This window comes from Neophocaena asiaeorientalis, unplaced genomic scaffold (genome assembly GCF_003031525.2).
Source record: "Neophocaena asiaeorientalis asiaeorientalis breed wild unplaced genomic scaffold, Neophocaena_asiaeorientalis_V1.1 scaffold364, whole genome shotgun sequence".
Taxonomy (NCBI): Eukaryota; Metazoa; Chordata; class Mammalia; order Artiodactyla; family Phocoenidae; genus Neophocaena; species Neophocaena asiaeorientalis.
Genome location: NW_020172457.1, coordinates 1,132,210 through 1,152,882, shown reverse-complemented (window position 1 = coordinate 1,152,882; position 20,673 = coordinate 1,132,210). Strand labels below are relative to the sequence as shown.

Below are 20,673 nucleotides of genomic sequence, written 5' to 3'. Positions count from 1 at the left end.
AATGTATACTTCTCTCTCTTCTATATTGTGTCACTTCATTCACCAGTGTTCGGGTTTCAGCGTGACTAGTTTATACCAGTACCAAAAAATTAATTTTATCTCTGCCTTGAAGGCATTATTATGAAGGCTAGACAAGATATTCAGAAATTCTGCTTTTAATAACAGCTACCATTACTGTGTGCCCAGTACTGTACTAAGAACCTTACATTATCTCCAATTTCCACAACAGCCATGCAAAGTAGGTATTGTTTCCATTTTACACATGAGACCCTGATGCTCAGAGAGGTTAAATAATTTACTAATCTGTAGCAGAGCTCCTTAATCCCAGAGTTTCTGTTCTTCCTTCCTATTAGATCACATCACCTACATCACTTCTTTCTAGGGTTTGAGTTTAAAAGAACTACAAAGGGGAAAAAATGTAGCAGTTCAAAGAACTCCTTTGAGGGAAGGCCAGGGAGGGGAAGAGGAACCCTGAAGGATTCAGCAATATTACTAGGTAGCTGTCTACTGACTTAACCGAGCTTAACCCCAAATTGGAATTTCCAGCTGGTCATGTGAGCATAGAAAGCAATTTTTAAACTCTGGCTAGGAGCCCCTATGATTACAAAAATAAAAGCTCCGTTCTGCTCTTATTTTGAAATAAGATATTCCAGCTGTTCCAGCATGGGCCTAAACACCCTGGTGAGGACACTAAGACGACAAGGTTTTGTGTCCAGGGATACCCAGTCATCCTACAAGGCTGATTTCTGAAAAGGAGGGGACAGATGCATAACTTCTTCCCCAGTGGTGACCTGGGTCTGGGATCTCAGACCAGATGATCTTGAGGGTCCCTTCTGAGTGATTCTAGGTTGTATTTATCTTGGTTTAAAACATTAGGAGTTTTGAGAGTGTCTTGGCCAGTTTCCTTTCTGGAATTGTGGTGTGATATAATCAAGACACTTACCTGCCTCTTTAAGTCTATTGGTTGGTTGGTTCAGCTGTGGGTAAAGTGGCCGGTTTGGGGAACAACAATGTTGTTTACATTCTTTCTTTCTGAAAAGTCAGGAGCCACCGGCAAGAAATGAAAGTGAAATCAGGGGATAGTGTCATCAGTCAGCACAAATGTGACAAAGTTCAGAGAGCTGTTTACTTAGGCACAACTGCGCCTGCCAGCCAGTCATAAGCTCGGGGCTTATGCTCGGGGCTGCATCGTTCCCGTCTCCACCGGCCTCGTTTCTGGAACCTGACATTAGGACGCAGCGAGAGAGAAGAATCAAGCGAACATGATTTCCTGCTCCTCCTCTATATGAGTGTTTTGTGGGTTCTGCATCTTCTTTTTGGTAAGTACCTACCCTACATGCCCCACAGCTCGCCCAGACGCCTGCCTCTCTGCGAGACAAGTCAGCTTTCCTCTCAGACCCTGCATTCTAGCCATGGGCCTGAGGAAACGACTGGTAGTCAGGGTCTGGGACCTTCCCCCCCATACAGACCCACCTTCGTGAGCTCTGCTCTTCCCTCCTTCTCCCTACTCCCTGCAGCATCACTGTGCGACTCTGGCCTCAGAAGGGGTGCAGGTAATGTCAGTATAACTGGTTAGAAATGCAGGGGACAACTGTGGGCAGCAGGGTCTTGCACCGAGTCTGTACAAATAATGGTTTGTGACGCATGAAGTGGATTCTTCATCAGAAATAGGCCACCAAACAAAAGCAGATCACTGACTCGCAGTAGCTAAACTGGTAGTTACAGGAAACACCATGAGTTCTTAAAATACGCACTGTGGACTAAGATTGTCAGAAAGACCTGTGTTCTTGACTCAGAAAGAAGACAAGAGATTTTCAGACCCTGTGTTATTAGACTACATTGCTTTTCACACCTTGACGGAAATTCATGGTGGGATTTTAGTTCAGTTGGTGATCTTAAAAGATTTTTTTTTAATGTGGGCTATTTCCCTAATAATTTCCAATATGCTTCTTCACCTGTAAAATCAAAGGCTCTTTGGGAAGAGATAAATACATGTATGTATGTGATTTGTCCTTCCTTCCTCCCTCATGACAGCTGAAATGCATTTTTCAGTATCTTCTTCCTAAACCTCATCTCTCCCAAAGTCCCGAATCTGTGCACATGACGTTCGCCTTTTGATTTTGTATATTCCCCTTTCTCAACACTCTTTCCAGCTAACCCCCTGCTTTATCTAATCACTAAGATTGTTGATTTCACTTTTACGTAAATATAACACATGATTCTGGAAATATTTTTAATGTAAAAAGAAAGGAACTCTTACCCATAATGCCAGAGATATCAGGGCAAACATGAACATTTTAGAACAATTCCTTAGTCTCTTTCTTGCAGTTATACTATAAAGTGTGATTTCAGACCTGGTTCTTCTAAAGGCTGCATAGAGTTTTAGTATCTTGATACGTCATAATTTGATTCTAATGTTGGGCATTCAAGTTGCTTCTCATTTTTTGCCAAAGTAATACTATGATGAACATTCCTGTATATAAATCATTGACTGCATTTCTGATTGCTGCCAAGTGGAATTACTTGGCCAAACGGTATGATGATTTTTAGGGTTTCTAGTGCCTTTTGCCATATTGCCTCCCAGAATGTTTCTAAGAATTTTCACATCCACCATCATTATATGAAAATGCTAGTTTTACTGCACTCTTGATATCAGTGTTTTTAGCTGCAGTTTTAATAGGGAAACTTATAGGTTATTTTACTTGGCATATCTTTGATTACATTACATGAGGTATAGACTTTTTTTCATGTCAGTTAATGTGAAAGAGTGTTTTATAATAAGAAATATGCGTTTGGCCTCTGTCCCCATTTCTGGCACAGAGCTCCTAAAACCCTTGGAATTTCCTTAGTGATAATAGAGGTAAAGGTGTTTTTTTTTAATTCATTACAAACCCTTTTCAACCACCTCTGAGTTAACTTTTGGCAAGTCGCTAAGGATGGGGCCGGCTGCCAGGGAAAACCACCACCCCAGCCCCCAACCTCTAGGGAGGTGAGAGCGGCTGGAGACTGAGTTCAATCACCAGTGGCCAATGATTCAATCAATCATACCTACGTAATGAAACCTCCATAAAAATCCCTGAAGTACAGGGTTCAAGAGCTTCTGGGTTGGCGGACACACGGAGATGTCAGGAGGGTGACAGGCCTAAAGAGGGCGTGGAAGCTCTATGACCCTTCCCCCCACCCTTTGCCCTATGCATCTTCTGGGTGGCTGTTCCTGAGTTGTATCCTCCTATGATGAATGAGTATTCTAGCAAGTAGGCTGTTATTCCTGAGTTCTGTGTGAGCCACTCTAGCAAATTAATCAAACCCAAGGAGGGGGTCATGGGAAACTCGAAGTTATCCTAGACTTGCACTGCGGGGGGCAGCACTCGGCTTGTGGCACTGACCCCTTAACCTGTGGGATCTGATGCTATCTCCAGGTAGATAATGTCAGAATTAAGTTAAGTTATAGGACATCCAGGTGTCACAGAGAATTCCTTGGTGGGGAAAAACCCTCACACATTTGGTGGAGGGTACAAATAAACAAAAGAGCTTTTACAGTTAACTATTTTGCATTCCTTCTTAAGTGAAATATCTCTTCATATGCCTTGTCCATTTTTATGGAGATTAATGTTTTTCTTATCTGTTTGCATGAACATTTGTTATATTAGGTATATTAACCATTTCATGTTTGTTGCAGATATTTTTCCATACTCACTGACTTTTTTGGGGGGGGCTGCATTGGGTCTTCTTTGCTGTGCTCTGGCTTTCTCTAGTTAAGATGAGCGGGGGCTACTCTTCGTTGCGGTGCGGTGGCTTCTCCTGTGGCAGAGCACAGGCTCTAGGCGTGTGGGCTTCTGTAGTTGTGGTGCAAGGGCTCAGTAGTTGTGGCTCACGGGCTCTAGAATGCAGGCTCAGTAGCTGTGGCGCACGGGCTTAGTTGCTCTGTGACATGTGGGATCTTCCTGGACCAGGACTCGAACCCATGTCCCCTGCATTGGCAGGCAGATTCCTAACCACTGTGCCACTAGGAAAGCCCTCCATGATCACTGACTTTTAATTTTACATTTTGTTGTACAAAATGTATATTTTAATAGTGAAATCTGTACTGCTTTTTTCTTTGTAGTTTCAATTTGCTTTTAAGCTCAGAGCATTCTTTCTCATTCATAAATCAAATATTTACTTTTTTCTAGATCTTTTTTTTTTCTTTTGTGTTTGTTCCTTACACTTCACTATCGGACCCATGTGAAATTTATTTTGGTATGTGGAGTGAGATGAGGCCCTAAAACAGTTTTCTTTTGTTTTAACTAATCAGTTGCTTCAGCATTAGTCAATGGAAAACCCTTTCTTCCACTGAATTATAACACCAATTTTATGGTGTATTAATTTCATACACATGGCTTTTCTGAGACATTCTGCTCTCTGAGCAGTCCATCCAGTACCCCTGCCATTCTGTTCTACTGGGCCCACCTCCCCCTCAGTTATTTCTACTTGGGAGCTGGACACTGCAATGACCTCAGTGACTCTAGCCTGCCTTAGGCCTCTTCAAGTGAACTACAGCTTAAGGTGAATTAATTAATATAATAAATATCTTTGGAAGTTTAATCTTCACATATGCATACACAGTATGTTCTCGCAGAAACTGAGACTTTTTGCAGGGCTTTATTCTATACCCCTAGGCTCACACCACCTCAGCTGTCTCAGTCCTGTCAAAATGACAGAACTGAAATAATTTAGTAATGAGTTTACTCATTCCTTCGTTCAAGGAAAAACAATCCACAGATCCAGGGAGCATGGCGCCTCAAAAGCGGTGGAGCATTCTTTCTAGGGATGTGGGACAGAGCATTAGAAGAGGCAACGTGGCTTATGATGAAGCCTCGACCTCGTAGCCAGCAGGTCCTATTTCCTATTCCACAAGACTGTGATTGGTGTATGTTAGGGTTCCTTGACAGGTGTTTCCCAGGCAGGCTGACTTGGGTTTAGATTTGTGACCTGGGCTGGGCCACTGGGGCCGCCTCATTTTCTGAGTCCCAATATACAACTTAACTTGATCAGCCAAAAATCTAGACTTGAATAGACTTTGGGAGGGGACGCCCCCGATCCCCAGCTCTTCTGTGAGGACACAGATCTTCTGCCCACTCAGCAGCAGTAGGGAGGTGCAGGTACTAACAGCCAAGACCCTGGCAGAGCAGAGAACACAAAGGAGCAGCAACCTCGGCCCCTTCCTGCAGCATCCCGCCCACCAGGAAGCATCAGGCCTCAGTCAGCACCCCGCTAAGAGTGACCAAGGAAAGATTCACTTTCTGAGGGATGGAGGGAGAGGCCCCATAGCACCTGCTACTCCGTTTGCCTGTGATTTGCTTTCTTTGAGTTATTTTAGTGAGTTACAAAGCCATTTCATATGCGTTACAAACTCTCCAGGTAAGAACCGTATCCTCCTGTGTGGGGATTGGAGGTGAAATCCAAGAAAACTCAGCCTCATTTCCGGCCAACTCTCAAAATAACTTTTGCAAAACTGAAGGTCTAAGTCTAAGTGACCATCTATCATTCTTTCCCTCCTCTTCTTTCCTTTTGACTGCTGGGGGCAAACTACGTTCACTAGTTTTACAGCAGGGCTAGTGGGCAGAACCGCCAGAGACAACGCCTGGCACTGCTCCAACCCCAGTTCAGGAACTCTCCACACCTTCAGCCCCACCACCTGGGGCCTCGCGCCTTAGGTTTGGGGGAGCAGGGGCTTGAGTTAATGAAGCACCTAGTGAGGATATAATCCAAACCTCTCACCCTGGCCTCCAAGGTCCTCAGGGACCTGGGTCCGCTCACCAGTCCAGCCTCGTCCTGTCCCCTCAGTAACTGGGCTGTCACCCAGCCCCTGGTCTGTTCCTCTCCCAACCCGGTATTTATAACCACTGCACTCTGTTTCTAGAAGGCTCTTCCCCTGGCTTTTTCACACCCGTCAGGCCTCAAATCAAATGTCTCTTTCACAGACAGACCTTCCCTGACCCTCCAATGGAAACCCATCACTTCCTTCTACCAGGTTCTCTCCTTCACATCGCCCTATTTGCTTCCCAAATCTCTTCAAAAATTATAATTATCTTTTTAAAAATACATGTTTGGTGTTTGTCTCCCCAACCAGAGTGCAAGCTCAAGGAAGGCAAGCCCCTGCTTTGCCCCGCATGTTACTGATTCCCCAGGGCCTGTGACTCAGGGAATTGTCCAACATGTATGATCGCTGGAGTCACAAGAGGAAACCCTGGCCTCATCAGTAGAAGGGGGGGCAGTGGCTCTCCAGGTGAGTGCAGGATAGAGGGCAGAAGCGGCATAATCTAGGGCGACAGCAAAGGCCGTCACTCTTTGCTGGTACTGTTATTTGTCTTCAAACTCTGCCTTGGGGCCTGTGAATCTTGGCCCCCCGCCCCGTAAACTGCACTGTGAAGTCCCCCCAGTAAAAACCAAACGAGGATGGGTCCCAAGGTGCAGGCGTTTTCTCATTTTTAAGGATTATTTTTCCCCGCGCTAAATTTTTTTTGACCTTTGTTCCCAGCTGGATCATCTGCTTACTAGCAGGGCTAATGAGCAACAAAACAACTGGACAAACAGCAAGTTAATATTAATGGAGCTGCTGAGACAGTCTATTGCAGTAGCTTGCTGGAGGTGGAGGGGCTGGCGAGTGCACCGACTCCACGCTGCAGTCTCATGGTGTAGTCATGTTTCTGCTGGCAAAGCTGTTTTTATTTACATGGAAAAATTAAGTAAAGCCAGACGTCACAGTGTTCCATAAAAAGCCACTGCTGGCCCGGCCATCCGTGCAGCATCTGAAACCCAGGCTGCTGCTTCCATCTTACAACATTTGGGAAACAGCGCTGTGGCCTCGTTTCCAAAAGTAAGAAGCTGAGCTCACGTTTCTGCCAAAGCAAATATGACACATTTCCCTTTCTTCTTCCCTTTTTATTCTCGTCAGGAGCCACACCCAAACCACGAGCACAGTGATAAGGTGCGCTAGACAGTTCAGCTAGACAGATTTTCGCCAGGGCTTGGAGGCCCCCTCTGACAACCTGGCTACCTTCTCTGTCAGATTCTGTTTTTCTGACTTTCTTCTGCTCGTATTTTCTTCCCTGGGCTTTGCTCCCCACTCTTCACGTTGCAGCCCCGCCCTCCGCCCCTGTCCTGCTCTTCCCTCGTGTCCCCTTTCTCCCCTGGACCACAGCCTCCATCCACCACGGCACCAGAGCAGGCAGCAGTCCATCTGTGCAGATCAAATTAACTCACTTCAGTCTCACAACAGCACCCAGGGACAGGCCCAAAGGCGCGTTAAGGGCGGGGATGTAGACTCCCGGCATGCCAAAGGTCACGCGCTATGAGTGACAGGACAGCAGCCTGAACCCCGGTGATCTGGCACTAAGGTCCACGCTCTTCACCACCACATCCCTCACACCATCCCGGAGTCGTCGGCGCCAGCCACCAATGAGGCCAGCTTCCTGGAGTCCAGGTCCTCCAGGGAAGCTCTGAACTCCAGTACTAGTGTCTCCTCAAGAACGTCACTTCTCTGAGCCCCAGTTTCCTCTCTATGATAATAATTTAAGTAATACTAGGTAACGTTCCACATGCTGCACATAAATCACCTCACTTAATTTCCATAACATTTACAAAACACGTTCTATTGTTATACCCATTTTGCAGGTGAGAAAACTAGGCAGAGAGACATTCAGGTAGCTAGTAAATGGTAGAGCAGGGATTTGAACCCAGGACACACAGCTTCAAAGTCTAAGCTCAGTGTCACCCCCATACAAGGGGAGAATAATGTGATGTCCACTGTGGCCGTGAAGATTAAAGGGGATGATGCATGTGAGGGCCAGACCTCGAGAGACAAGGCTCAGGTTCTTACAGTGATTTCACAATTCTGCCCGACAGGCCTCACCAGGCTCACTTGGTGAAGTTACTGAGCCTCACTAAGCCTCAGTTTCCTCCTCTGGAAAGTGAAGATAATAACATTAAATGTGCTCTCATAGTGAAAACTTAAGAATACCTGCTAAGTGCTTAGTACAGGGCCTGGCACAGGGTAAATGCTCAAAAAGAGTTTGAGGTCAGTTCAGTATTTAATCTTTAATAAGCCCTCAATCAAAATAGATTCTTTCTTAGACATCTCCAGTGATCACAAAGACTTCTCAAAGCAAGTTCTGCCCTCCAAGCTCCCCTATAGCTTTCTTAAGTCATTAATGAGAAGGAAGGCCGGGAGATGAATTTGTAGCCGACAAACTAAAAACCCATCCGTTTTTCTTTCAAGCTTCTGTTCCACAAAACTTGCACACTGTGTAGCGTCTGACAGCAGCAAAATGATAACATCCAAGTTTTGCCAGGTCATGGCAACTGCTCCTGGGGGTGCGGGGGCGGGGCGGGGCCTCACCACACCTGAGTCCCTCCTTGCAAGGGGCCTCACAGTGTCCAACGCCTGAAGCTAGCTACAGGCTCACATACATGTCTGAGAAAGAGGGGACAAGCTTGAGGAAACTTACATTTAGGAAATTGGAAGAATAAAAAACAGAAGGTGGAGAACCAGGACAGAGATTCAGGTCAAAAAAATAGAAGCAGGGCTTCCCTGGTGGCACAGTGGTTCAGAGTCCACCTGCTGATGCAGGGGACACGGGTTCGTGCCCCGGTCTGGGAAGATCCCACATGCCGCGGAGTGGCTGGGCCCGTGAGCCATGGACACTGAGCCTGCGCGTCCGGAGCCTGTGCTCCGTGGCGGGAGAGGCCACAACAGTGGGCCCGCGTACCGAAAAAAAAAAAAAAATAGAAGGAGGCATTTACGAAGCTCTATGTGCCATGGCTGACGTTCACGAAACCATTCAGAGGTCACTCAGTGGATACTTACTACGTGCCCATAATGTGCCAGGTAGTCCTGGGTGTTGCGGATTTAACAGTTAAAGGCAGATTTTGAGAGAGACGGGCAGCCATAGATTTTTGTCTGATTTGCCTAACAGATAAAATTCCTTGCCCACATGAAGTTTACATTCTACTGAGGGTTGTAGATGGAAGACAAAAGAAACCATTTAGCACGTTAGATGGTGGAAAACGGCAAGGAGGAAGAGCAGGGAAGCAGCGCAGGGAGAGCGGTGCTGGTGCCGCGGGAGAGCGGTGCTGGTGCCGCGGAAGGGCTGCTGCGGCTTCAAAATGCCGACCAGGGATGGCGCCACTGAGAAAGGGACCTTTGAGCAGAGACCCAGGGGAGGCAGACACGTTATAACAGACACCCAACGGAGGCAGACACGTGATGACAGAAGAGCACTCCAGGCGAGGAATGCAAGGGCAAAGTCCCAAGCTTGCCTAAAGTTTTTGGAAAATGCGAAAGGAGCCAACGTGGCAGAAGCTGGGGGAGGGAGTGGAGAGCAGGAATAACGGGAGAAGAGGTCCAGGAGGTGACACGAGCACTAACAGCACTGGGGAGTCCTGATCCCAAAGAAGCTGGAGAAGGCCAAGTTATTGTTAATGTTGTCCCTGGATAGTGGGCGCCCTTGGCGTCAAGAGTCATCCTTGTTAACAAGCTCCAGGACATTTACACACCTGCGGGCCCAGCACACTGTATCATTCCCTGGCCGAGGAATTCAAACGTTCCAGAGTCTCGTCCCCACCCTCTGGAGCGGGAGCTCGGGCTGAAGGGGACACTTACAGGAACTTGCCTTCCTCTCCGATGGGCACCTATAAGGGCTCATTAAACACGTGATGAACGAAGCAGAATCCCCCGGTGGTGGACGAGTGGTGCCCTGATATGAGCAACAGTGCAGGGTGCTCCAGGAGGCTACCCTCGGGGGCATCATTCGGGACAGAGGCGTGCAGGTGGTGAACTTGGGCAAAATGGCGAGAAACTAAATAAGCCCCAGCTATATAAAGTCTTCTTACTGAATATCATTAGACGTTCAGGCAGGAAGAATGAACTGAAAAAACAGAATGAGGTGGGTGATTTGGGAGTGGGTATTTTTGCTAAGTCAATGTAGAGAAAGGAGTTTTGTGGGGAATCTCGTATGTTGGGATAAGATGCAAATGTAGTATGTGAAGTCATGATTAGAGCAGTGACAAATCAGAAGTTATAAGTAAGTGTGTGATCAACATCTGTATACAGCAGCCGCATAATGATTAAGCTGATAGATATTTTAGCATAAAAGAAAGAAGTGCTTGGGAGCTGGAGCTACAGACCTTCTCTGAAATGGAAACACAAGGTCGACGGGCAGCAGTTTGCAAAGTCCACTTTGACCCTGGAACTCGAGAGCACATGGTAGGCCTTCAGCCATCTGAAGTAAACAAGCCAGTGTCGGTGGCAGGAGCCAGCCTCCCCGCTCCATCAGCCCTTCTCAAGTGTCCCTTACAGTCAAGGGGCAGGCCAGGGGTGAAACCTATGCTGGGAAAAGGTCTCTGGTCACCCGTTCTCTGCCTGCCAGGTGTCCTATACTCGGGGCGTGGGCGGCCCGAGGGATTTTCAGTGCGACAATCTGCCAGAGCTCCAACCCTCCCTCAGACACGACCTCATGCAAGTTTCCCTCTTTTAACATGAAGGTGGCAAGAACGTAATTTAGAAGATCGGGATACTATGTCTGTGCCTCTTTCAGCCATCATCCCATCAATGTGAAAACTTCAGAGGTGCTTAAAGTAAAAAACAAAAGCAGACAAACTGCCTCGAATGCACTGTCTGGGAGTGTTCTCCTTCTGCTTCTCTAACTGGGACTCTGCTGCCCTGGGCTCTCCGGTGACAAGCGTGAACACACTCCACACACTCAGAGTCAAGATCTGTGTCTTGGTCCAGGGGCCCCACTGCCACAAAAGGGTTATGCTTTACGATGACCGTTGTGACGACAAAAGGCTAGCCGCCTTTATTTATAAAGAGCTCATATACAGAAACCAAACAGAAACCAAAACTGAAAATGATAGAAAGAAAAAAAAAAAAAAGGAAATGACAGCACTCCCAAGAGAAGAAAACAGAGACGGTCAACAAACACTTAAAAAACGTTAAACCTTGCTCATTAAAAAGAAACAGTATAGCAATGCTGTGTCATTTTTCATTATCAAAGATGAAAAGACAAGAAAATTCAATCTGGGAGGATGAGATAAGTACTCTCTTAAGCTGCTGGTGGAAGGATAAACTGATTCACAAACACAGTCACCATGGCATTAATATTATAAAACAACATCGTAAGACATAATATATAAACCATACACAATAGAACAGCTAATGCAGCCGTTAAAAATATTGTTTAGGAAACACTTATAGTGACAAAAGGAAATATTAATGCTATAATGATGTTTACAAAGCGGGATACAAGCACATATATTTACGTGGTCCCAACTATGTAAAACAACATTATAGCAGGAAATGTGTCATTGAGTGGTTACTTCTACAACCTTGAAGTTATAGACGATTTTTAGTCTTGTCTCCATACTTTCGTGCATTTTTCTAGTTTTCTACAACCAAGATGCATTACTTTATTATAAACAGGAAAACGTCACCTAAAAATAGCAACAGTGACTCAGCAGTGTCCCCTTCTGCCCTCTGAAGGAAGCACAGGCTTATCATCTAAAGGGAATTAAAAAGCTCATTGTGGTGAGAACATGAATACTAGGATTGTTAAAAGCCAAAACAAAACAAAACAGGGTAAAGCTCTTAGGAAGGCAGAGCAGAGTACCCTAGGGTTTTCCAACCAAATAACCATATCGTTTTACTGGGAAGTGTTTAGAAAAAAGAAGCTAGGACTAGGCCCCAACCTCTCTGTCCACATCCCAACAGGAAGCACAGAGGAGCCATCCCAGCACTGAGTATATATGAGACGTAAAACACGGCCCCTCACCTCAAGAAGCTTTGCCATCTTGTTAGATAAGTACACGCAGGACCTAAAGGGCGCTACATGTCATTTTCATTCAAAAAAAAAAAAAAAAGAGTTCCTACTGTGTATCACGCACCATTCTGGGATAAAACAGCGAGTGGGAGCATAATCTTGGCCTTCAGCTATAGCAGAGTGTGGGCTGAAGTAGTCTGAGAAAGCTGTTGAAAAATTAGTAGGACTCAGAGAGGCAGAGAACAGGGTAGGACTTGAGGAGGTGGAGTGCCTGAGCAGGTGGGCAGTCGGGAGCGGGGACAGTGGGCAGGTGCCGGACTGAGCAAAGCAAGGGGGGAAGACCAAAGGGAGCTGGGCCTCACTGGAGAACCCAAGTTCAAGTTCTAAGCCGTACCAGATCATGGTGAGCCTCACGTACCAGGCATAGGAGTTGGGACTGAATTCTATGTGCATAAAGGGGTGAGAGGAAGTAAATCAAGGACTACCACCTTCTCCACACGCCTGCTCATGGGCTTCCTAGCTCCAATTTATTTTGTCTCACTCTCTGTTGAAAACCTCGAGAGAGAAGAGGAAGTCAGAAACAAAGGCCCTGGGTGCCTGGGGAGCTGCTGATTGACGTGGCTCAGGCAGTCTCCTCTGAGAAGCCCCAGGAATCTTTTTGCATTAAGCTTAATATATATGTATTTTTTTAGCCTGAGTGTAACAGGCTTGAAATAGGAGAAGTAAGAGGGAGCGTTTACACAAAGGCACCCCAACTCCCAAAATGGACCATGGAGGCAAGTCAAATCTCATTTCCCACTGCACAATGGTGTAAATCCGGATTCCAGTCCTGGAAATCCATCCTACACCCCGAAATACCTAAATGCATTAAAAATGGAAATACAAAAAAAAAAAAAAATGGAGATACAGGCTTTTACAAACATTTGTTAATATGTAAAACTGTTTAAACTATGTTCCTGTTGGGAATTTTTCCCATCCCGTGGGCTGCACTGGTTAAAACTTACCGTACCAATCTAATACCGTGGACTAAACACACTCTTTTTATACCTGGTAAATCTTTCTGTCTCTGCCAAAGGAGTCACTGATAAATCTTTATTCTCATCAGCCACCTACTGCAGACTGAACATGTGTCCCCCCAAAATTCGTATGTTGAAACCTAACCCCCAACGAGACAGTATTTGTAAGTGGGGCCTTTGGGAGGTGATTAGATCGGTACCCTTAAAAAAGAGGCCCCAGAGAGTTCCTGGTCCCTTCCACCATGTGAGGACACAGCAAAAAGTTGAGCCCTTACCACACTCCGAATCAGCCGGTGCCTTGATTTTGGACTTGCCGTCAGAACTGAGAGGAAGAAGTCTCTGTTGTTGACAAGCCACCCAGTCCACGGTAATTTGCTGTAGCAGTCTGCATGGCCTGACGCTGCCCTCCCCCTCAGTCTGTTCCACATCCTGCCCCCTCTCACCACGCTTTGTTTTTCCACGCGCAGGACAAGTGTGGGAGTGGTCAGGCAGACCCTCCAGCCAGCTCTGGGAAAGGTGAGGGGCTGCACCTCTCAAGGGGTCCCTCCAGAAATTGATCTCCAGGGCCACCACTGGCCACCACTCCCTGCACTGCCCACACCATAGGCAGCCCTGGCAGGGTGCACACTGCAGGACACCACTCTGTGTTCTGGCCCTGTGCTCCTAGGCACTTCAGGATGGAAATGGCTGTCTTGTTCCGTATTTGGCAAATTTACAAATATAAAGGCATAGTATGCAGATTACTGTTTGAGAGGCCAATTTGGAGAAGTCCTTCTGATTAAAAACTTAGTGAAAAGATTTTTCCAAAAAGATGACGAAGGTACATCCTATATATATCGATACTATATACTATAGAGGGACTAGAGAAGGCAAGTTTCCTGTAGATCAATTTGGCAAAATGCAGTAAAACCACTAAAAAATATTGCTACCCTTGACCCAGTGATTGCAGTTTTAGATATTAATCCTAAGGAAAAATCAGATTCAGCAAAGTCTCAGGCCAAAGGTCATTCAGTTATGATATTTCCCGCCCTCAAAGCTGCCAGGAGGGCCCTTCCTCCTGACCTCAACCCAGAGAGGCAGCTGAGGACTTAGCCCCTGGAGCCTGCCTGGAGGTTACCCCAGATGTCTTGGTTTTGGTTTGGCTGTCTTGAAGGGAGTTTGCCACAGGTTTTCATGGAATTCCAGAAGGGAGAGCAGGAGCTTGAGAATAAACTGGGAGGGAGACAGGGAGAAATGGACACTCACAGCATGACTTCCTGCAGGTACCAGGAAGGCGCCCTGCGAAGCGCAGGAGAAGATGCCCGTCCTAAGGTCAAGGTGGAGTAACCAACTGCTCTTCCTGGGAATCATGACACTCACAGTCACAGTGATCTTCCTGCTGTTCTTTGCTCTCCTCTGGAAGGCCGGCAACCTTATCGACTTGCCCAATCTCAGAATTGGGTTCTACAACTTCTGTCTTTGGAACGAGGGCACTGGAGCCCTACAGTGTCACCAGTTCCCTGAGCTGGAGGTCCTGGGGGTGCCTCGAGTTGGCCTGGCCCTGGCCAGGCTTGGCATGTACGGGGCCCTGGTCCTCACCCTCTTCGTGCCCCTGCCTCTCCTCCTGGCCTGGTGCAACAGTAACGAGGGAGAGTGGCAGCTGGCCGTGGGCTTCCTGGCCACGTCCTCCATGCTGCTGGCCAGCGGCCTGGGCCTCTTCCTCACCTACACATGGAAGTGGCTCCGGCTCTCCCTCCTGGGGCCTGGGTTTCTAGCTCTGGGTGTTGCCCAGGGCTTACTCATCCTCTTGCTTATGGCCACAGTCGTGTTCCCTCAGAGGGCAAAGGACAAGAACTTGACAGCTGCTAGCTCTGTCTAAAGGCTTACGTGATTGCAAGGGTTCTGTTTGAACTATGCTCAGAGAAGCTGCCAGAGAATTCACGGGCTGCTGTGTCTTCTCAGCCATCCTGTTTCATAGCTAATGCTGATCTCAAGACTAGCAGACGGGACCCACCGCGGAGGGGGTAGGGCACCCGACGTCAAGGACAGGCAGCAAGGGCGGCCAGGGCTCCCTCGGCCACTTAGTGTAGGGTTGTGCGTCCTTTGGGACTTTTAAGGTTCCCAAGGTCACCCTAAAACCACACAGCTCATTGTCACAAGAATTCCTGCTTTAACTAACTGATCTGAGCAAGCCATTCTTACTTTATCCTCAGAACAATGGGGAGGTAAGGCTTCCTGTCACGGGGCCAGATTTCCAGTACAAGTTGCCAAATGCCAGACTGGAACCCAGTGAGGGTTTACGAAGAAACACCTCAGGGTCCCTGGGGGCCCTGCCTGGCAAGCTCCCCATCTCCATCCAAGGCGGGTAGAACGCGATGAGCCCCTCACCTCCGACAACGCTCCCAAAGGCCCAGGAATAATCTGAGGGATTCACCGAAGACAGAACACATGGGCACAAAGAGCAGCCTTGGTGGCTTTGAAGGTTCCCCTGAAAAGGCTCCCGGCTCCCTGAAGGCTCCCTGAAGCCCGACAGAGCAGGGGATCAGCGGGCAGATCCCTCCCAGCACGTGACCTGGGAGTTCAGGAGCCGAAGACACGGGGTCCCTGGTCAGGAGAGGAAGGTGAACAGGACTGAACGGTTCCACATCCACGTGAATGCTGCATCCCTTCACCTCTCACCCGGGGCCCAGAAAGGATACAAGCACAACTCATGCACTGGGGAACTTTGTGTATTTTTCAGCACCTATATATTGAAAACCTGTACAGCACGTGATTGCCTCATCCTATGCCTGTCAAAAGCCACATTGAATACAGAAGCAGAAACACGGACTCTAGTGTGATGTCTTGTCCTTGGTGTCTCCTTTGGGTTCCTGTCCCACTCTTGCTTTCCGACTGTCCAGGGACCAAGGCCGAGGCCACCAAGTGGAAGAAAGGTGGCAGCTCGGGGGGAGGAGGTCTGATTGGTCGGAGGCTTCCCAATCTGTACGCTGAGCCTCAGGCTCCTGGACGGAGCCCAGCACTGTGGCAGGATGTCTGGTTCAGGGCTGGACGAGCAAGGGCTCACAGACTGATCGACCGCCTCGTGATGAAGGCTATTTTTAAAATAGGTTTCCTCCTTAGGGAGGCCAAACAGTAGGAATTCCAGTGTACTTAGCAGCCATACTTGTTTTTCTTTAAACATTATTAAGTTGACTCTTTGGTTCCAGTAAATTGACCACCACAACCTCATCTCCCTGGAACCAGGTAGCTGAACACAACAGACTGTAGGGATCCCAGACCCTCTGAGCGAGGAGAGAGCGCAGTGCAGGGAGGATCTCTAACGGGAGCTCATTCTGATTCCTCACTTCCCAAGGTGTCTGCGCAGCCCAGAGAGGCGCAAAGCTGGGAGCAGAAGCCGTGACAGTCTGAGGGCAGCGCCCAGGCCAAGAGGGAAACCCCGCTTCCTTCAGCCACTCTGGGCAGAAAGTTCTGGAAGTTTGTCCCTTAGCTGAAGAATATCTCTCTGACGTATTTTAGCGCATCCTGGTCCTCCCCGAGTTCTCTGCCGCAGGCCGAGTCAGAAGCTGCAGGCCCCGGAGGAGGGCCGTCTTCCCCACAGTCCTCATCCTCGCTGTCCTCGCTTCTGCTCCCACGGGGACTCGGGGACGGCGGCGCTGAGCTGGCCGGGGACTGCTCTGGCTTATCAGCGCCTGCCAGAGGCAGCTGTTCCAACGGCTTTTCCTGTTTTCGGCCCTGCTGAGTAGAAGCAGTGGCAGGCAAAACAGACGGGGGTTTACGTCCCTAACGTGCTGATTTATCTGTCGGTGACGCAGAACATGCCCAGAAGCAACTGTCAAGCCAGCACAGGACGAGTCAGGCCCTGCCCCCAAATCACAGGTGGCCCCTCCCTCCCTTCACCCGACCCCTCCCCTCCCCGCCACCCCTTCTCAGATGGTGCAGGAGTAGAGACCAGCTTGGGAAAGCAGGGGCAGGGGCCTGAGGAATAGCGCCACAGGAAAGAAAACTAGAATAAATGTACGTGGAAAGGCAGGGTGACAGAATGCAAGGAGCACAGGAGACGAACCCTGAGTGCGGGCCTTAGCCTCTCCCTTACTGGCACCAAATCACTTATTGGAACTAATAATAATATCTATCAGCAGGTTATTGCAAGGAATAAATGCGATAGGAATATATAAAAGTCCCTGAGCAACTATCAAGTACTATCAAGTACAACTCTAAAGTGGGACAGTTATCATTCGCTTCCGGAAGCCAAGACACTCAGCGGCATGGTGCTCCGTATGGCGCTCAGAAGTCACCTCGCCCGACTGAGACCCTCCAGAGAACATGAGCAGTTAACAACTTCTGTCCCGTCCCCACGCCACCAGCACAGAGTCACCCAAACAGAGAGAGCTGCCCTCCCTCGCACAGCTGCGCCCTCCCAGGTCTCCAGCCCCAAGCGGGTGCCCACCAACCAGGGAGCGGGCTGCGGATGAGCGGGCTCCTGGCCACCCCAGCAGGCAGGGCTCCTGTTTTATTAGCATGAACCAGGCCCTGGTCTAGTTTCTGCCCACCAAGAGTTTCTGGTCGTAAGAAAAGACACAGCTGACTTTACCTCAATCAGGATCCCCAGAGCAACGTCTACGATTTCAGCTTCATTCATGCAGTACACAGTCCTCATGGCAGGAAGTCTGAAAGAAAAGCACAAAGCTAGAGATGGCACCAGGAGGAGAGAATGAGAGCAAGAGCTGCGTCTCAGGGCCTGCCCACCAGGGGTGAGAGCAGCAGCTTCCCCAGGGCACCAACGTGGCTTCTGCATCCTTGTAACCAGTGACTGGCACAGGGGGTTCTCGGGGCAACAGTGTGGGGCATCCCAGCCTCCACCAGCTCCCCTGAGGATCTGGAAACAGGGCACGATGGCCGGCTTCTGAGAGTCAAACTCACACACACGGTGGATACGAGCAGATCGAACAAGCCAAGACACAACCCACCCCATTCCCACTGCAGTGCATGAACACAGTAAAGGAGGGCTGCACAGCCCAGAAATCACGGCTGGCCAATGAAGAAAACTTAGAAAGGGAAGGGCAGAGAGGGACAGTGAGCGCCTGGGACCACGAGGGGAGAGGGCAGGGACATCCCCTCCGTGGCAGCCCAGAAACCCCCGCCATTACCACCATTCAACTAACCCACCCCACGGCCTCTGATCTCAGGCCGGCACAGTAACCTATAGCTTGTCCACCTGTCCCTGAAGATCTACCCGCAGGGAGCCTGGACCACCTCGTCACTCATCTTGCCCAGCGGATGGTCACAATTTCTGTGGCAAGAGAAGAGACTGGCAATTTGGACAACTGGCGTCTGAGAGCTTGGCTGGTGTGTGTGACCCGAGATGGGGAGCCGCTATCCGGGAGCTGACAAGTGAGGGTCTGGCGGTGGAGATTCACCAAGAGAGGCAGAAGCCGGTGCCAGTCTGGGAGGGCACAGCTCACTTCCTGTGCACCCCCCGAGAGCTGATGAGAGGTCTGTGGACTGAAACACCCCACCTCACCGTTCTGCCAACACGGGAAGAGTGGGCCCCGGCAACTGTGATGCCCCAAATCCCTCCCCCTGTCCTAATTCCCCAGGAGGACCAGAAGCTGCCCCACCTTGCTGCAGCCACTGGCACCGTGGCTGTTCTCCTCTTGGGGGTCTTCACCTGCACCGTCCTCTTTTCAGCCACCTGGGCTGTCATCCACGCGGGAAGCACCCTTTTTTTATTCTCAGATTTTAAGTCTTCCATCTCCCTAGTCTCTCATGAAGAGGAACCAGGGCCCAAGCTTAATGACTTCAGGACAGCAAATCTCACTCTCTCATCACACCAGGAATTATAGGTCTGTTTGTCCTGAATGGGAGTCCAGCTTTAATTCCTACAAAGAAGAACAAAGACCAGTGAATTCTAATAAGCGAGAATACTCCCAGGCGTCAGCCGAAATTACTGGTCAGGGCAGGGCCCAAGAGATGCAGATGTGCTGTTCACAGGGCATGAAGGGGCAGGCGAGGGGCTCAGGGAGAAGCAGCCCTCCACGCAGGGCCCAGGGACCCCACCGGCAGCCAGGCCCAACGCCTCCAGGAGCCTCTGCACTGAGCCATTCCACACGGGAGGAGTGGCATGAACACCCTCACAGGAGGAAAGAGGGAGGGAGGTGCCCCTGCTCCTCTCCACCGCAGAGGCTCACGGTCCCCAGGGTGTCCAGACTACCCTACCCTTAAGACACCTCTCCAAGATCTCTCCCCCGTTTCCCCCAACCACAGACTTCTCATTCCCTCTTCTGGGAGCGGTTATAAGAAATTCCAAGGCCATTTTGATTCACAATGAGGTTTCACCGGCCAACACCCACTCCCTTACACCAAAGATACTTCTGACCCGTCAGATTTCAGCCAGCAGTAGGGTCAGGAATCCAGAAGCTGGGGCGCCGGGCTGGGGGGAGTGTCTCACCTTACCGGGCCTCTCCCCACCGCACTGGATTCCACCTCAGCCCCTCCTCCTAAAGCTCAGCCCCGACCCTGTGACTCAAAGGGTGCAGGGCTCCACCCTCCACTTAGCAGTTAACCCTGAAGGCAGCTGCGGGCGCCTTCTGCCTAAATTCAAGCGGTGCTAATACTCATTCCCACGTCTAACGAGCACCGCTAACCGCCCGGCACAAACAGCGCGGCGGTCGGTGCATACACTGATTTGACCGTGAGGTAGACATTCTGAAGCGTATTTAACAGATAAGGAACTGAGACTGAGCAGTATGCACAAAGTCACAAAAAAGTTTGAAATGGCGGGCCGGGACACGCACCCGGGTCCTCCAGACTCCGCCGGCTGGGGGTGGGTGAGGGCCTGGGACGCCCCGGCGCGGCCCCGCGGGCGCGTGCCCAGCCCAGAGCTCCCGATTCTCAGCCGCCGCAGCCCTCGGGGACCCCGCGCCGTCCTGGCGCGACCAGACCGGTGCCGACCTGCAGGAGGAGGGCGAGGGGGGACGCGCGACAACCACGCGGAGCCTCACCGGCAACAGCACCGCCCGCGTCCCCGGCGCTCCTCCAGCAGGGTTTCCGGCCTCCGGGCCCGCGCCCCCTTCTTGGCTTCCGGGGCGGGTCCGGGAGTCTGATTCTGGGCGGTAGTACGGAACTCGGAGCCCGGCCGGCCGGGCTCCGACCCCGCGCGCACCGTGACCCTTCCCCCGGCTCGGCCGCGTCCCCGCACTTCCGGCTTCCGGCCGCCCGCGGGCGCGGAGGCCCGGGCGCGCCCCCTGTCGGCAGATCGCGTTGTCTGCGCCCTTGGCTGTGGAGCCCTGACTCCCCAGCTGATGGGAGACGCCGGCCCCGCTGTCCCGGGTCCTGACAGTCTCTCCTTGACCACATCCAGGTCGGGCTCCTCTCTGAACTCTTCTCAGCTAGGCCCTGACTTCTGGACTTCCGTGTGCATCTCCAAATTGCCCATTTTTAGCAAGAATACTGCTAAGTTGATCTAACCAAAGTCCACCCATCCCCCGCATCTGATCCTCACCCGCCACCATCTTCCAGGTGGTGTCTAATCACCCGGCCGCCCTCAGCAAGAATCCTGTTAGGTCAATTTAGCCAGAATCCCCTCTTACTCCTATGTTTCCTGTTAATAATCATCTCCCCCCCCCCCCGCCCCCCCCCCCCCCCTGCCACTTTTTGTTGTATTGGGAGTTGAGCCCAACTTCGCCCCCACTGCAAAACCCTACTGAGTAGCCCCCTCGAATAAAGTTTGTCTTACTTGTCTTTAACAAGTGTCATAAATAATTTTTAACAATATTTTTTCTTTAACAGTCCCCAAACGTGGCTCCATTTGAGGCTTGCTGGATAGACTCTGTTAAAGTGTCGATTCCCAGCCCTCGCCCCCCACCAGAAATTAGGGGGAG

The 20,673-nt window shown here is 49.9% G+C and overlaps 2 protein-coding genes across 4 annotated transcripts; one reads left to right on the top strand and one right to left on the bottom strand.

Annotated features, from left to right (window-relative positions):
- Window positions 1-1,058: 1,058 nt before the first annotated feature.
- On the top strand, window positions 1,059-15,622 carry TMEM140 (transmembrane protein 140). The gene is made up of 2 exons (XM_024737924.1): window positions 1,059-1,319; window positions 14,077-15,622. Exons 1-2 carry the CDS (start codon window positions 1,286-1,288, stop codon window positions 14,670-14,672), a joined length of 630 nt encoding a protein of 209 aa, XP_024593692.1. The 5' UTR covers window positions 1,059-1,285; the 3' UTR covers window positions 14,673-15,622.
- CYREN (cell cycle regulator of NHEJ) lies at window positions 15,507-20,402 on the bottom strand. Of its 3 annotated transcripts, none has more exons than XM_024737925.1 (4): window positions 19,588-20,402; window positions 18,412-18,672; window positions 17,385-17,460; window positions 15,507-16,528 (listed from the first exon to the last, which is right to left on the bottom strand). In XM_024737925.1, exons 2-4 carry the CDS (start codon window positions 18,543-18,545, stop codon window positions 16,277-16,279), a joined length of 462 nt encoding a protein of 153 aa, XP_024593693.1. In that variant the 5' UTR covers window positions 18,546-18,672; window positions 19,588-20,402; the 3' UTR covers window positions 15,507-16,276. The 3 variants fall into 3 exon arrangements, with proteins under 3 accessions (XP_024593693.1, XP_024593696.1, XP_024593695.1); XM_024737928.1 differs by having other exon boundaries at window positions 15,507-16,525; XM_024737927.1 differs by having other exon boundaries at window positions 19,795-20,402.
- Window positions 20,403-20,673: the final 271 nt, after the last annotated feature.